The sequence below is a fragment of the Mobula hypostoma genome, chromosome 22 (genome assembly GCF_963921235.1).
Source record: "Mobula hypostoma chromosome 22, sMobHyp1.1, whole genome shotgun sequence".
Taxonomy (NCBI): Eukaryota; Metazoa; Chordata; class Chondrichthyes; order Myliobatiformes; family Myliobatidae; genus Mobula; species Mobula hypostoma.
The window spans coordinates 39122855-39139670 of NC_086118.1; the positions used below are offsets into that span (position 1 = coordinate 39122855).

A 16816-nucleotide genomic window follows, 5' to 3' on the forward strand; every position below is an offset into this window, starting at 1 on the left:
AACAAGTTGTTTGTGCTGTACAGCTGCACACTCTCTCTCTTTTTAAAAGCACAGTCCGTAATGAATAACTTAGGATATGGTCACATTATTTTTTTTTCAGTCTTTTGTATTTGCAGAGATTGTTGTCTTCTGCTGAATGGTTGCTTGTCCGTCCTGTTGGGTGTGGTCTTTCCTGGAGTTATTGGGTTTGTCCGCAATTAAAAGAATCTCAGGTTAACATATATGTCCTTTGATAATAAATTAACTATGAATTTTGAACTTTGAACTTTGAAACACTAAGTTATCTGGAAGGTTAAAAAGTAGAGTTGTTAGTAAGTCCACTAAAATCCAACCTGTAATGCAAATGTTAATGTGCACGGTCCTGTAATCAATTTTGACCCATTCCCTCACGTGCTCTTAGACAGCAAAGAATATATTTGTTTCCGCTCTTATTAATCGGTCCCAAAATATGCACCTTCCTGTCAATATTGCAGTGTATAATTTGACTCAAGTTGGAGTTCAAAGATTGTTTGGGGGCAACAGATGTGTCGAAACCCTCAGGATAAAGAGCGTCTGCATGTACTTATGTGTTGAAGGGAATGTGGGCGTGTGTTTTTCCAAGGGCAGAGCTGATGTAGTGTCTCTTTAAGAAGGTTCTGCGTCTCAGCTGATGAAGCGTGGGTCGTGTTGTGACAGACACTTTGGCAGGCAAAACACTCACCGGCTGAGACAAAGCATGTGGAGTAGAAAGAACCGATTACTGATCCTCCTGCTTCTTTCGACGGCCTTCACGGTCGATCTGCTCTTCAATATCCTACCCAAGTTGCAGCAGCGGCGGCGGCTCAGCCGCAGCCAGTGTCCGTGCGCCGGGCTGCGGGGCACAAGCCTAAGCCCGGCCAACAGCAGCAGCGGAGCCCGGGCACGTTGGCAGCTCAGCCCAACTCACTCCAAACTCCGCCAACTCTTCTCGCACCCCTTATACCGTGTGCAGTCCCTGAGCCGGGGGCTAAGCGACTCACTCTTGGAAAGATTCGCCGCCGTCAAGTTCTACGAGCGCAAAGCTAAACGGGCGAACAGGTAAGCTGTGGGAAACGCGGTGGCCGGAGACGGCGAGAAACTAAAGATAAAGAAAGTCGGCGACTTCTGAATCCGCCAGCTGCTTCTGCTGACGACTAGTTGAGTATAGGTGCTGAGCTACGCTGAACTGTATGAATAATGCAAGTGTGCCAAGATATGTTTTTTGTATTAGTTTAAAGCTTAGAGAATGCCATTCAGAAAAAAAGCAATCCCCGCTCTCATTCAACGAGAGTGAGACAAACCCTCTGAGAACTTAAACTGTCCTCGGGGGTGAACATAACGCAACTTCAAGGGTGACCCAGCGAGTACGGACAACACTGATATTAATACAGCTCGCGATCCCGCTTTATATCAATAGCCCCGGTGGCCAGCTTGTATGGGCTACTCTGTTGACTCGGCAAGTCAGACCGCATCTGTGAAGGGAAGTAGGCTGTCGAACTATCAGGACGAGACCCTTCATCTCGGTTGACCAGATGACTCCGGATGAAGGATCTCGACCCGAAGTGTCGACTGTCCATTTCTTTCCACAGAACCCACTGAGCATCTCCGGCGGATGGTTGTTCTCAGATTCCGGCATCTGCAGCCTCTTGTGCGTCCATCCTGTTGAACCGGCGGGATTCTGATTTCTCCTCATGGATGCCGAGCCGATGATAGACGACGAGGCTCGCGCGAAAGTAAAGCCGCTGTCCCACGGGGTCACAGCAGGTAGGTTACGGGTGTCCCGGAGAGAACCGGTTCCAGCGAAATAATTGGTGTAAGGCCATCCGTGTAGTTGATTTGAGAAGTGGTCGATTTGTTTTTAAATGTGAGAGGCATAGTGAAGATAATCTGTCAGAATCTTGTTTCCTCCATGTAGAAATGTCAAATATTAGAAGAAATTCGGAATCAAAAATCGTCAGGTTTATTGTCATTGATATAAGTGGTGAAAATTGTTGCTTTGAGGGAGCAGTACAGTGCGGGTATAACAAATTACTGTAAGCTACAATAAAATAAATAAAAAGTAGTGCAAAAGTGATGTAAAATAATTGAAAGTAGGAGGAGAAATGTTTAAGTTCCCATAGAGAGTGCCCAAGTGTCTGAAAGGGGCTTGTGGTGGAAGCAGATAGGATTGTGGCGTCTAAGGAGCCGTTAGATGGACGCACTAGACACAGGGGATGCAGGCATATGGAGCACATGCAGGCAGAAGAGATTTAGTTAAATTTGGCACTCTATTTTGCACAGACACCTGGAACTGAAGGGCTTATTCCTGTGTTGTACTGCTCTATGATCTGTCATAGACTTGAGGGGCTGAATGGCCTTGTATGTTGTCATGAAAAGATGTTTGCCCATAAGCTGAGGTATGACATATGCTGGGATACAAAACCTCAATAGTTTAGATGGGGGTGGCTTTTGAAACCTGCCTATAGGAGCTCCAGGCTGAGATCGTCATAACTGCTTCATTGGCCCATAACGCAGAGAAGGCTTCCTTTCTTCCAGTGTTCAACTGACTTCTTTGACACCTCAATCTATATACCATGTCAGTGACAATTAAAAACTGGCCAATGCAGAAAGGCTGGTGCTGAAGAGCCCCTACTTTTCAAGGAAACCATCATGATCATTTTTACAACGCATTTGGCTGAATTTACAACTAAAACAGGATCCGTAGATCTCCCTAAAGTGTGTGTGGGTGGAAATGATTAATGACACCTAGTTTCTTTTCCCAAGCATGATAGATTGGATGATAAACTGAGCAAACCCACCCGGTTAGTCATAAGTTCAAATACTTTGTACACAATGCACTTTTGGAAGTCACTAGAGCGGTTTAAAGCACAATAGCACTGCAAGCTGGAGTTTATTAATTGAGATACAGTGTGGAGTAGGCCTTCCATGCTACCCAGCAATTTTCCCAATTTAATGCTAGCATAAACACAGGACAATTTACAATGACCAACTAACCAACTAACCGGTATGTCTTTGGACTGTGGGAGGAAACCGGAGCACCCGGAGGAAACCCACATGGTCACGGGGAGAACGTACAAAGTCCTTACAGGCAGTGGCGGGAATTGAACCCAGGTCATCTATACTGTAAGGCGCTGTGCTAACCATGACATTACCGTGTCATTCTTTGAAAGGAAGGCATCGGTTAATTCAACTATTTCACCTTTGGCTTATTCCACTGAAAAAAAATACAGTTTAATTTAATAGAGTAACACACACAAAATGCTAGAGGAACTCGGCTGGTCAGGCAGCATCTGTGGAGTGGAATAAACAGGCGACATTTCAGGCTGAGAGCCTTCATCAGGATTTAACAGAGTTGAATCCCTAATTGTCTACAAATTTACAAATTTATGAAACACTAAGTAGAAAAGTCACTGTTCATAGTAGACGACAGAATATGCTTATTACATGCACTCCAGAGTGTCTCATGGTACCTCCACAGAACTCTGCGCAAGGCAGGACGAACCCTTTCAGCCCACAGTATCTGTGCTGATCATGATTCCAATTTTTAAAGATTTGAAGATTTTAGAGATTAGCTCTATGTGCCACGTGTACGTTGAAACATCGAAATATACAGTGAAATGTGACTTCTGCATCAATCAAATCAGCAAGGATGGTTCTGGGGCAGACTGCAATTGTTGCCACACTTCCGATGCCAACATACCATGCCCACAACTCACTAATCCTAATCCTAATCAGACATCTTTCGAACGTTGGAGGAAACCAGAGCACCCGGAGAAAACCCACATGGCCAAAGGGAGAATGTACAAACTCCTTACGGCAGCGGTAGGAATCGAACCCTGCTACTCATGCCACCCACAGTAATTTAAAGCCATCCCATCCGCCCACACATAGTCCATATCTGCCCGTTCCCTGTCTACTCTTGTGCCAATCTAAATGTCTCTTAAATGCTGCCATTGTCTCTTATCTAAAAGAGACAGCATGATATGAATTATATTCAGTAGTGATGATGCATGGATATTTTGTCTGGTTTTCACCACCTTGATCTGCAATTGGGAGAGAAGGTGTATCTACGGCCTCCCCCCATTGGACCTACTAAACTGAGACTCGGTGTATCCTTTGACCCCCTACAGTGCCAGCCTGCAGTGTGAGTTCATGGACAGTTTCTAGCACTGGGAGACTGGAACATTTGAGTAGATATAAGGGTGCTTTTCACCGAGCTGAAGGGGCCCCTCCAACAGCTGGTATTTGTTTCATTCTGAACCTTATTGCTTGCAGTCCAGTACTGTACAATTATTCAGGGTAGACCTGCACAAACGCCACCCAGTCTCTTGACGTCCCTCCTTTGCAAATGCATTTACCAGCAGGAGATTCCACCAAATGCTGTGACTGCAAATCTGGTCCAGTATAACAGAATAGAATTCACCCTGCAGCTTGAGAGGGAGATGTTAAAACCAGATGTATTAATATTACAGTGGAGTAAAGGGAATTTCAGAGGCGTGAGAGAGGAGCTGGCCAAACGTGATTGGAAGCGGACACAATCAAGGATGACAGCAGAACAGCAATGGCTGGTGTTTCTGGGGGAGCTCTGGAAGACGCAGGGAAATGACATCACAAAGATGAATAAATCTTCTAAAAGGGGGACGAGGCAACCATGGCACGCAACAAAATTCAAGGACAGCATAAAACCAGAAAAGAAGCCACATAATATTGTAAAAAATTAGTGGGAAGTTCGAGGATTTAAAAGCTTTTAGACTTCAACAGAAGGCAACTAAAAAAGCCATAAAGAGAAATAAGATGAAATATGAACGTAAGCCTGCCAAAAATATAAAGCAGGATACGAAAAGTTTTTTCAGATATATAAAAAGTAAAAGAGAAATGAGAGTGGATATTGGACCACTGGAGAACGATATTGGTGAAGTAGTCATGGGGGACAAAGAAATGGCGAACTTAATAAGTATTTTGCAACAGTCTTCATTGTGAAAGACACAAAGCGAGTGTCAGAAATTCGAGAGTGTTGGAGGCAGAAATGAGTGTCGCTGCTATTACTAAGGACAAGGTGCTTGGCAAGCTGAGAAATCTGAAGGTAGGGAAGTTGCATGGACCAGATGGATCCAGGGTTCTGAAAGAGGTAGCTGAAGAGATTGTGGAGGCATTAGTAATGATTTTTAGGAATCACTAGATTCTGGAATGGTTCCAGAGGGATTGAAAATTGCATATGTTGCTCCACTCTTTAAGAAAGGAGGGAGACAGAGGAAAGAAAATTATAGGCTGATTTCAGCGGCGAGAAAGATGTTGGAGTCTGTTATTAAGGATGAAGTTTCAAGATACTTGGAAGCACGTGGGCCAAAGTCAGCATGGTTTTCTAAAAGGAGCTTTTTCTGACTGGCTGCCAGTGACTAGTGGTGTTCTGCAGGGGTCAGTGTTCAGACTGCTTCTTTTCACGTTATATGTCAATGATTTGAGTGAAGGAATTGATGACTTTGTGGCCAAATTTTCAGACTATATGAAGATAGGTGTAGGGGCAAGTAGTGTTGAGGAAACAGGGAAGCTGCAGAAGGACTTTGAAAGATTGAGGTGATGAAAAAGAAGCAGCAGATGGAATATAGTGCATGGTCATGCACTTTGGCAGAAGGAATAAAGGCATGAACTATTATCTAAATAGCACGAAAATTCAAAACTCAGAGGTGTAAAGGGAGTCCTGTTGCAGGATTCCCTAAAGGTTAACTTGCAGGTTGAATCGGTGATAAGAAAGGCAAATGCAATGTTGACTTTCATTTCAAGAGGATTAGAATAAAAAAAGGCGAAGATGTAATGCGGAGGCTTTATAAGGCATTGGTCAGAGTGCACTTCAAGGTTCAAAGTTCAAACTAAATTTATTGTCAAAGTACACATATGTCACCAGATACAACCCTGAGATTCATTTTCTTGGAGTATTGTGAGCAGTTTTCGGCCCCTTACCTAAGAAAAGTTGTAGTGGCATTGGAGAGGGTCCAAAGGAGGTTCTCAAGAATGCTCCCAAGTATTAAAGTGTTAACAGATGAGGAGCGTTGGGTAGCTCTGGGCCTCTACCTGATGGTGTTTAGCAGAATGATCGAGGATCTCACTGAAACCTGTCAAATACTGATTGAAAGATCTAGTTAGAGTGGTTTCCTATCGTACGGGAGTCTGAGACCAAAGGACACAGCCTTAGAATTGAGAGACGTCCATTTAGAACAGAGTTGAGAAAAGTTTCTTCAGCCGGATGGTGAAGAACCTGTGGAATTCATTGCCACAGACAGCTGTGCAGGCCAAATCATTGGGCATACTTAAGGCAGAGGTTGATAGATTCTTGATTAATCGGGGTGCCAAAAGTTACCCTCCTCTAAGCTCAGGGATGACCAGACAAGCAGAGAGAAGGATACAAGGATGCGTGCAGTTTTCCTAAAAAATAGCAAAAGCCCCCCACTGACTCTTGGGAATAACCATTCAAAGTGCAGAAGGAGCATTCAGGACAGGGTTGAGGACCAAATGCCCATGCAATCGCTGTACACTGAAGTCCTGCATAAGGAGCAGAAGTAGTGGATTCACTCCTCTGCAACCCACTCACCTGCCCCACCAGGCACCTTTGGCCTCATTTGTAGAGGAGTCTGAGTTCCCAAATTAGTCACATCAATGGCCTGCCCAAGAAGAAATAATACAGAAAGAAGAAATACATAATACTGGCATAAGACCAGCCCCATCCTTATCAACACCAGGGAGAGATAAAATCTCAATACATAGTGACGCCTGGTGTTTTCAGACAGAGGGCCTATGCCTATCTTGAGTCAATCACACAGAAAGATAGTCACCAAGGTAAAGACCACATTGAATTCCTAATCTGGAGATTTGTCTGCCACATCTCTGATTCTTTTTCAATCTTTAGATAAAGTGGACTTTCCATCAGATAAACCACTAGCACGGTGCAGGAGTTAGGATATCATATTGTTTTGAACATTAAGGTACAATCATCAGTGTAGGTGATCTTCAGAGACTCAACAATTAACTCCCTGTGTGTTTGAGTGGATGGATGTAATCTCCCTGCTGCAGGTTATAGCATACGTGAATCAAATCCATTTCAATGCTCTTATCCTCTCCTTGTGATGTTGGAGGAATAAGAAAGCAGCATGCTAATACCATCCTTGGAAAGAGAAACGTGTAATTTGTTGTATATTAAAGAAGATTGTTGAGCGGGTTATTTTAAGATTGCAAGCTATTTCACATGCTGGAAAATATCTTTCTTTTCCCTCACAAGCTCCTGTTGAGGACAATACTCATCTCATTTGAAATATTGCATATTGATAAATGGAACTGAATCACTCACGTAAAAATGCATTCTCTACTTTCTTAATTAGAGTGAATATTTTAACAACAGTGAAATTAATAGAAATGTTACTTTGTTACAATCAAAACTTTGTGTGTAATTCTTCAACTATATTCAGGAACAATAGACAAAAAAAAACCTTTCACTCATAAAATTGTCACTTATTCCTCAATTGCCAATCCGACTAACAACTCAGCAAGCAAAATTCATTAATCTTCCCAGTTTTTAAACACAAAATTAACCATGATTTGGTCCCTTTTGCTTTGTTCAACTCAAGAGCCTGACTGTTTCCCCATCGGTATCTCCAATCAGAAGTCATTGTTTATGATTGACAGCAGTAAATACTGACTAGAAGTTAACTGAGATCATCTACAGAGCATCTCAAAGCTGAAGACATTATTGCATATGTGTTTTGTGAGCAATTACAGGTTAAAACAAACTGTAGCCAAAATTTGTTTTATTATACCCTTGAGCTGAAGTATTTTTAAACCAGGAAGCATTTTTACCTTCTCCACTCAAGCCTGTATTTTTGTAATGACAAATGCAGGCTTTGTTCTGATGTCCAATTCATCTCATAGGAACAATTGGCCACTCATGCCTTTCGAACCATTTTTTTTAGTGAGGATTTTTCACAAGTGGTGTTTCTTCCATCAACAATATCCTTTCATCTGAAGGAATTGTAAGAGGTTCAAATGACAATATAAATTGTTGGACTGAAGTTTTAGAGTTAGATGATAATTATTTAGCACCTTTCCTAACCTCAGGTGGTCCCCAAGCAATTTACAGTAAGTTTTTAGACAACAGTCACTGTTGTAACTTAAGCAGATTTGCAGTTAATTTTCTAACTCTCTGGGCCAATACTTAACCCACAACTGACAGCTGAGACAGATTGTCTGGTTGTATAGCAATCAGTGGAATAAGAAGTTCTTGGTTTCCTTTGACCATGAAATGCTATTTATTGTCATGGTCAATTTGTATTGTTTCCAAAACAAAATAGGAACAGTGTGCTCATCCTTTGTGATCTCTGCAGCTCTCTGAATCTTCATCTCTGTGCTCAGTGGATTCACAGACCTTTGTCACTTCCACCCCACACCTCCCAGCCTCTTGCATCATTCCCATTCTCCCCCCCCCATCACCTGCTATAACAACAGTCACCTGGATCCACCTAACACCAGCCAGCTCCAGCTCCAACCCTCCCCACGCCCTCCTCTTCATATTCACTCGCTCTCCCATATTCATTTCCATTCCTGGTTAAGGTTTTCAATCCAAAACATCGACTGTCCTTTTCCCTCCACAGATGCTGTATGACCTGCTGGGTTAGACCGTAAGACATAGGAGCAGAATTCTGGCATCTCCCCCCTTCATTTCCGGTCCTGAAGAAGGGTCTCAGTCTGAAAAGTCGATGGTTTGTTTGTTTCCATGGACGCTGCCTGACTTGCTGAGTTCCTCCTGCATTTTGTGTGTGTTGCTTTTAATCATATTATGATCACTGCCTCCTAAGGCTTCCTTTACCTTAAGCTCCCTAATCAAATCTGGTTTGTTACACAGCATTCAATCCAGAATTGCTTTCCCATTGTGGGCTCAACTACAAGCTGCTCTAAATAAAACGTCTCGGAGGCATTCTACAAATACCCTCTTTTAGGATCCAACACCAATTTTCCCAATTTCCCGGAACATTGAAATCTCCCATGACTATTGCAATATTGCCCTTTTTACATCTTTTCTATCTGTTGTTGTAATTTGTATCCCACCCACATCCTGGGCCTATAATGCCGATCAGGGTTGTTTTACCCTTGCAGCTCCTTAACTCTGCCCACAAGGATTCTACATCTTTGACGCTGTATTACGCCTTTCTAAGGATTTGATTTTACTTATAGAGCCACCTACCTACCTGCCTGTCATTTCAATACACCTTGGGTGTTAAGTTCCTAATTACGATCTTTTTGCCACCATGACTTAGTGATACCTACCAATCTCTCATTGCACTACAGGATCATCTTCTTTATGCTGTATAAGACCTTCAGTCTTATATTCATCACCCTTTTCAACCTTGGCACACTTCAATTCAGCACACAGCTGCAATTTTGCCCTATCATCTACTTGTCCTTCTTCGCAGTCTCATTACACACTACATCAATTTGTATAACAACTGCCCCATTCCTCAGCTCTATCGCTCTGATTCCCATCCCCCTGCCAAATTAATTTGATCCCTCCCCAACAGATCTAGCAAACCTGCCCACAAATGTATTGGTTCCCCCTCGGGTTCAGGTGTAACCTGCCCTTTGTATCCAGGTCCTACATTCCTCAGAAGAGATCCCACGATCCAGAAATCTGAAATCCTGCCCCCTCATCCAATTCCTCAGCCACGCATTCGTCTGCCAAATCATCCTATTGTTACCCTCACTGGCATTTGGCACTGAAAGCAATCCAGAAATTACTACCTTGGAGGTCCTGCTTTTCAGCTTTCTACCTGACTCCCTATATTTTCTCTTCAAGGCCTCCTCCCCTCTTCTACCCATATCGTTAGTACCTCTACTTACCACAACCTCCGGCTGCTCCCCTTCCCCTTCCCCCTTAAGGATGCTGTGGACCCGATCTGAGACATCCCTGACCCTGGCACCTGGTAGGCAACATGCCATTGGGGTGTCTCTATCACATCCACAGAATTTCCTGTCTGCTCCTCTAACTATGAAATCCCCTATAGCTACTGCAGTCTTCTTCACCACCATCCCCTTCCCTTCTGAGCCATAAAACTAGACTCACTTGCTGCAGCTTCCGCCTGGTAGGTTAGTGCCACCCCCCCACCCCCCCCCCGCCAACAGTATCCAAAGCAGGATACTTATGATTGAGGGGAATGGCCACATACATACTCTGAACTTGCTGCCTATTCCCTTTACCTCTCCTGACAGTCACCCAGGTGTCTCCCTCCTGCAAGTTAGAGGTGACTACATCCCTGTAGTTCCTATCTATCACCGCCTCATTCTCCCATCTGAACCTAAGGTCACTGAGCTGCTGCTCTAATTCCTTAACGAATTCTTTAAGGAGCTGAAGGTCAATAGACTTCATGAAGATGTATTTCTCATCTCAGACTAAGAAAATATCAATAATCCTGGACCCATTCTCACCACACTAGCTACAGTGCCTATATAAACTGAGGTGCAAGCGGAGAGGCCATTGTTGGAGTGGATAGTGTTAGAGTGGTCAGACTTTGCATCAACAAGCATTGGCGAGAACAGACAGAGACTCTAAGACGTTTTTTTCCCCTTTCTTTGTCTAGTAGTGCATACAGTGCCTATAAAAAGTTTTCAGCCCCCTTGGAAGTTTTCATGTTTTATTGTCCCACAAAATTGAATCACAATGGATTTAATTTGGATTTTTTTGACTCCAATCAACAGAAAAAGATTCTTTCGTGTCAAAGTGAAAATAGATCTCTACAAAGTGATCTAAATTAATTACAAATATAAAACACAAAATAATTGATCGCATAAGTATTCAACATTCCCCCCCCCCCTTTAATATGACACATCAAGTCATCACTAGTGCAGCCAATTGGTTTTTAGAAGTCACATAATAAGTTAAATGGAGATCTGTTTTTGGAGACCTGTGTGAAATCAAGGTGCTTCAATTGATTGTAGTAAAAATACAGCTGTATCTGGAATATCCAACTGCTGCTGAGTTAGTATCCTGGGAAAAAGTACTCAATGATGACAAAAGAACACTCCAAGCAACTCAGAGAAAAGATTGTTGAAAAGCACAAGTCAGAAGATGGAAACAAGAAGATTTCGAAGTCTCTGAAATTCCTTTGGAGTACAGTTAAGTCAATCATCAGGAAATGGAAAGAATATGGCACAGCTGTAAATCTGCCTAGAGCAGGCTGTCTTCAAAAACTAAGTGATCGTGCAAGAAGGGGACTAGTGAGGGAGACCACCAAGAGACCTGTGACATCTCTGGAGGAGTTACAAGCTTCAGTGGCTGTGCATACGACAACTGTTGCCCAGGTGCTTCACCAGTCGCAGCTTTACAGGAGTGTGGCAAAGAGGAAGCCACTGTTGAGAAAAACTCACATGAAATATTGGCAAGAGTTTGCTAGGAGGCATGTGGGAAACTCTGAAGTCAGCTGGAAGAAGGTTCCATTGAGCATTTTGGCCAACAGACTAAATTAGATTAGATTAGATTAGACTAGATTCAACTTTATTGTCATTGTGCCGAATACAGATACAAAGCCAATGAAATGCAGTTAGCATCTAACCAGAAATGCAAAGAATAGTGTTATTTACAAAATAACTGTGAGTTACAAAACAACTAAGAGTTGAAATGCTATGTTTGGTGCAAGCCAAACACCGCAGATCATCAAAAACACACCATCCCTACTGTGAAGCATGGTGGTGGCTGCAGCAGGCCCTGGAAGGCTTGTGAAGGTAGAGGGTAAAACAAATGCAGCAAAATACAGGGAAACACTGGAGGAAAACCTGATGCAGTCTGCAAGAGAACTGCAACTTGGGAGATCCCTACGCAAGAGCTTGCGTTGCTGCGACGCGCTCCTCTCCCAAAATGTAACCACGCCTCGCGGCAACGCAGAATGCAACAGCTGTGATTGGTCTGCTTGGTAGCATCGCAAGTCATCCTACGCTGCAATAGCTTCCCACTGGGCGACTGAAGGGCAGGGAAGGAACTCTGGCTGCAATGCTTTCCATAAAGCTTTACAGACCTCCGAAATTATGGAGGACACATTTCGCACGAAAAAAGACGCTCGCGTCTTGTATACCCGGAGACTACCATGACCGTGAAGCCTTGCGTGGGCAGGTGAGTGCGCATGCGTGGCGTGCGCGAATTGCTGAGCGACGCAGACACACCAACGCACAAGTATAAATGCTCACAACGCGTGTAGGCCACTTGCGTAGATTACGGCGTCCAGTTTACACAGAAGTATAAACCAGGCTTTACTTTGAGTCTCCATCTGTTCTCGCCAATGATTGTTGAGGCAAAGCCTGGCCACTCTAACACTGTCCCCTCCAACAATGGCCTTTCCGTTTACACTCTGTTTCTTTTTATTGGCCTTTGCCAAATGCCTAAGAGATCATTGTGATTGCAGCCTGCCAAAAAGTCCTGAAAGGCCCCAAACTCTTTTTAAACCTAATACCACCTCAGGTAAAAAAGTAACTGCTCACAATGATTGCCACCCACTGAAAATTCTGTGTACTCAGAATAAGGCTGTGTACTCAGCCCCCTGCTGTACTCACTGTACACCCATGATTGTGTAGCCAAGTTTCCATCGAACTCAATATATAAGTTTGCTGATGACACCACAATTGTAGGCCGTATCTCGGGTAATGATGAGTTTGAGTACAGAGAGGAAATTAAGAACCTGGTGGCATGGTGCAAAGACCTATCCCTCAACGTCAGCAAGACGAAGGAATTGGTTGTTGACTTCAGAAGGAGTAGCGGACCACATGACCCCATTTACATCGGTGGTGCACAAGTGGAACAGGTCAAAAGCTTTAAGTTCCTCGGGGTCAATATCACAAATGACCTGACTTGGTCCAGCCAAGCAGAATCCACTGCCAAGAAGGCCCACCAGTGCTTTTACTTCCTGAGAAAGCTAAAGAAATTTGGCCTGCCCCCTAAAACCCTCACTAATTTTTATAGATGCACTGTAGAAAGCATTCTTCTAGGGTGCATCACAACCTGGTATGGAAGTTGTCCTGTCCAAGACCGGAAGAAGCTGCAGAAGATCGTGAACACAGCGCAGCACATCACACAAATCAATCTTCTGTCCCTGGACTCACTTTACACCGCACGCTGTCAGAGCAGTGCTGCCAGGATAATCAAGGATACGACCCACCCAGCCAACATACTTTTCGTCCCTCTTCCCTCCGGGAGAAGGCTCAGGAGCTTGAAGACTCGTACGGCCAGATTTAGGAACGGCTTCTTTCCAACTGTGATAAGACTGCTGAACGGATCCTGACCTGGATCTGGGCCGTACCCTCCAAATATCCAGACCTGCCTCTTGGTTTTTTTCGCACTACCTTACTTTCCCTTTTCTATTTTCTACTTATGATTTATAATTTAAAATTTTTAATATTTACTATCAATTTGTACTCCAGGGAACGCGAAGCGCAGAAACAAATATTGCTGTGATGATTGCACGTTCTAGTATCAATTGTTTGGTGACAATAAAGTATAAGGTAAAATTCCATAAAGGCCCAAGCTCTTTTTAAAACTAGCAGCATTTCAGCCAAACAACTGACTGCTTGTGAAGATTGCAGCCCACTGGAAAGTCCCAAAAGTAGATGGATTCCTCAGATTTCCAGCATCTGCAGTCTCTTGTGTCTCCAGTCAGTACAATTGTTTTCTTCGATGCAACCCCCCCCCCCCATCTCCTCCACCCTTACTACCAACAAGTGCCTGAATCTCATGGGTTTCTTTGTTGCTAAGTTTGAAGAGATCTCATTCGGTTTCTCTGGCACCAACTCCAGGGCACCCCCTTCCACTGCCCACCATATCAAATGTCCACCCTCCACCTTGACTCTATCTGTCTTCCTTATGCCCTCCTAAAGTTCATTACATCCTTGACAGACACACCCTTAAGCTTTATCACCATAACCTGATGACCACCGAGTATTCCATCCTGGTCCCCATGTTTGCTGATGTTGTTACTCGCACCTCTCCTCTGACTGTCTCCTTTAAATCATGCTGTCTTCAAATTTCTCTTCAAAGGTTTAGCCCACCAAACCTTTTTCCATCCTTGAGCCATTCTACATTGCAAACTACATGTTATCTTGTAGCAAAAATAGTTAGGGGTCTATATCATTAAAGGCTTAACTCATTGTACTGCATTAATCATGGGTGCACGATGATTCTGAGTAGAAAACATACAATGCATCTCCCAGGAGCATGCAGTCTGAGCGTATAATAAACCATTGGTTGGAGTTTTCAGTGCAAGTATGAAACAAAGACGAAGCTTGGTGGCGATAGTCAACTGAGTAAAATTCCACCTCACATGAGCAATGCAAATGTTGATTTTAACTCTTAAACAAATGAACACATGCCTCTAGCAACTGGGTGTGACAAGTATGTGAAGGATGGTTGCAACGTGATGAACTGAGGCTGGGGGGTCAGCAAGGTGACTTAGGCCTCACGAAAGGTTAGGCCTCATGAAAAGTTAGGCCTGAGGCTAAGCTGAGATTCAAAGGATTTCTGACAGCCATGCATCACGAAGGGAAGGTCAGTACATCTTGTTGTGGATAGGAAGAGGAGGCTGGATCATTTCAACAATGGGGGAAGTATCTGAGTCATAGACTAACATTCTTGACAAGATTTTCAAATGTTTCAGACATAACTCAAGCCAAGAGCATGTCATCAAATGCAAAGTTATGAGTTCCAAGCAAAGGTGGGAAGAAGGCAAGGTGTTGTTAATTTCTTGGCAATGCTCAGAAATCAGCCAAAGCATATAAGTTCAAGAAAATGGGTGGAAGTTAGTGGATCAAGTCATTTGGGGCTCAGCACATCCAGGCATGCAGAAGGCTTTGATGGGGACAGATTAAGTCATGGCCAAGAAAGCTCACAAAAGCTCAAGAAATTCATCATGTCTCCATTGAACTGAACTAATTTTTTTTTGCAAGTTTTAAATTTTTATTTTTATTGAAGGAATGACACAATACAGAATATATAATGGATTATATTTTCCTCCATTTTGCTTTAATATCGTACCCCCAAAACAAACTTCCCCCCACCCGCCCTCCCTGAACATATCATGGCAGCTAATATATTTACAACACAACAATTCACAAATACAAGTACGGACATTTCACAACCATACCCCCACACTACTTCAAGACGACGGCTCACACACATCTGCAACATGTCAGATGATCCAAAATACACTCATATTTACAATTCATCAACCACCCTGTGAGGTAAATTATAAGCGTGTTAAATGAGAGGCAACTTCCCAAATACAGTCAAATGCCCTCAATTAGTAGGTAATTCCTTAAGACTCCCAAAATATGATAAGAAAGGTCCCCATTTCGAATAGAACTTTTTCACAGACTTCCTCAAAGTGAATTTAATCTTTTCTAATTTCAGAAAAAACATTACATCTTCTAACCAAGCAGCAGCAGTTGGGGGAGTGGCAGATTTCCAAACCAGCAAAATTCTCCTGCAGGCCAATAGCGATGTAAATGCAATGGTATCTGACTGGCTTGCATTTAAACCCAAATCATCATCTGCCACACCAAATACAGCTATAAGCGGGCAAGGTCTCAGTGTCACCCCCAAATCCTCACTGATAATTTTAAAAACCAGTGCCCAATAGTCATCAAGCCGAGGGCATGATCAAAATGCATGTACTAAACCAGCCGGAGAGAAGGAACACCTGTCACAGCCAGCGTCTGTCCCAGGGTATATGTCTGCAACTCTGGCTTTACTTAAATGTACTCTGTGTAAAACTTTAAATTGTATGAGCCCCAGTCTAGCACGTGATGATGAGAAATGAACACTATTCAATACTTTTGCCCAATATTCCTCCGCCAGATCCATACCAAGGTCATCCTCCCACCTACTCTTAGTTTTGTTTAGATCTTGAACTCCCAAAGACATCAGCTGAGAGTATAGTTCAGAGATCAGCCCTTTATTGTTAAAGCTAAGAGTGAGTTTTTCCCATAACATAGCAGGTGGTAGAACAGGAAAAGAGGGAAATTTTTCCTTGACAAAGTGGCGAATCTGCAGGTATTTTAAAAAATGATTATGCGGAAGGCCATACTTACCACGCAGGTTATCAAAACTATCAAATATGTTATCAGTATACAAATCCTTAATGCGCATAAGACCGTTCAAACCCCATTGTCTGAAAGCTGAATCGAATGTGGAGGGAGGAAATAAATGGTTTTTATGAACGGGGCCCAAAACTGAAGCTGATATGAACTTATAGTGGCAGCGAAATTGATTAAAAATTTTGAGCACGACCGGGTTAGATGTGAATTGAGAGGATTTCAATGGTAAGAAAGAATACAGCAAAGCTGGGAGAGATGAGGAGTGGCAAGACCGTGACTTAAGCAGGCACCAGATTATATCTGGCCGGTGGAGCCAAAATAATACTTTTTGAATGTTCGTTGCCCGGTAATAATGAATAAAGCTGGGAAGACCCATTCCACCTACGTCATGACCTCTTTGGAGAGTGTGCTTATTAACCCTTGGGACCTTATTTTCCCAAATAAAGGAGGTTATAGCTTGGTCAACTGATTTTAAAAATAACTTAGATAAGAAAACTGGCAAACACTGAAACAAATAAAGAAATCTAGGAAGTATAGTCATTTTCACTGACTGAATTCTCCCAGCTATAGTAAGGGGTAAACTGTGCCATCTCTTGAAATCAGCCTTCATTTGGCTAACCTGAGGCCTGTAGTTAGCTTCAAACAGAGATGTAAAAGAGCGAGTAATATGTATTCCTGGGTATACAAAACCATTTTGAGATAAAGGGAA

At 43.1% G+C, this 16816-nt stretch overlaps 1 protein-coding gene across 4 annotated transcripts in view; it reads left to right on the forward strand.

Annotated features, from left to right (window-relative positions):
• The first annotated feature begins 344 nt into the window (after positions 1–344).
• The window catches only part of fam20a (FAM20A golgi associated secretory pathway pseudokinase), a 100100-nt gene continuing 83628 nt past the window's right edge, over positions 345–16816 (forward strand). For all 4 annotated transcript variants that reach the window (XR_010021307.1, XR_010021306.1, XM_063074465.1 and 1 more), the window contains exon 1: positions 345–1056. Coding sequence is in view for 2 of the 4 variants with exons in the window: in XM_063074465.1 (XP_062930535.1) it covers positions 650–1056 (407 nt within the window). In the remaining 2 variants the exon portion in view is untranslated. The remainder of the gene's footprint in view (positions 1057–16816) is intronic.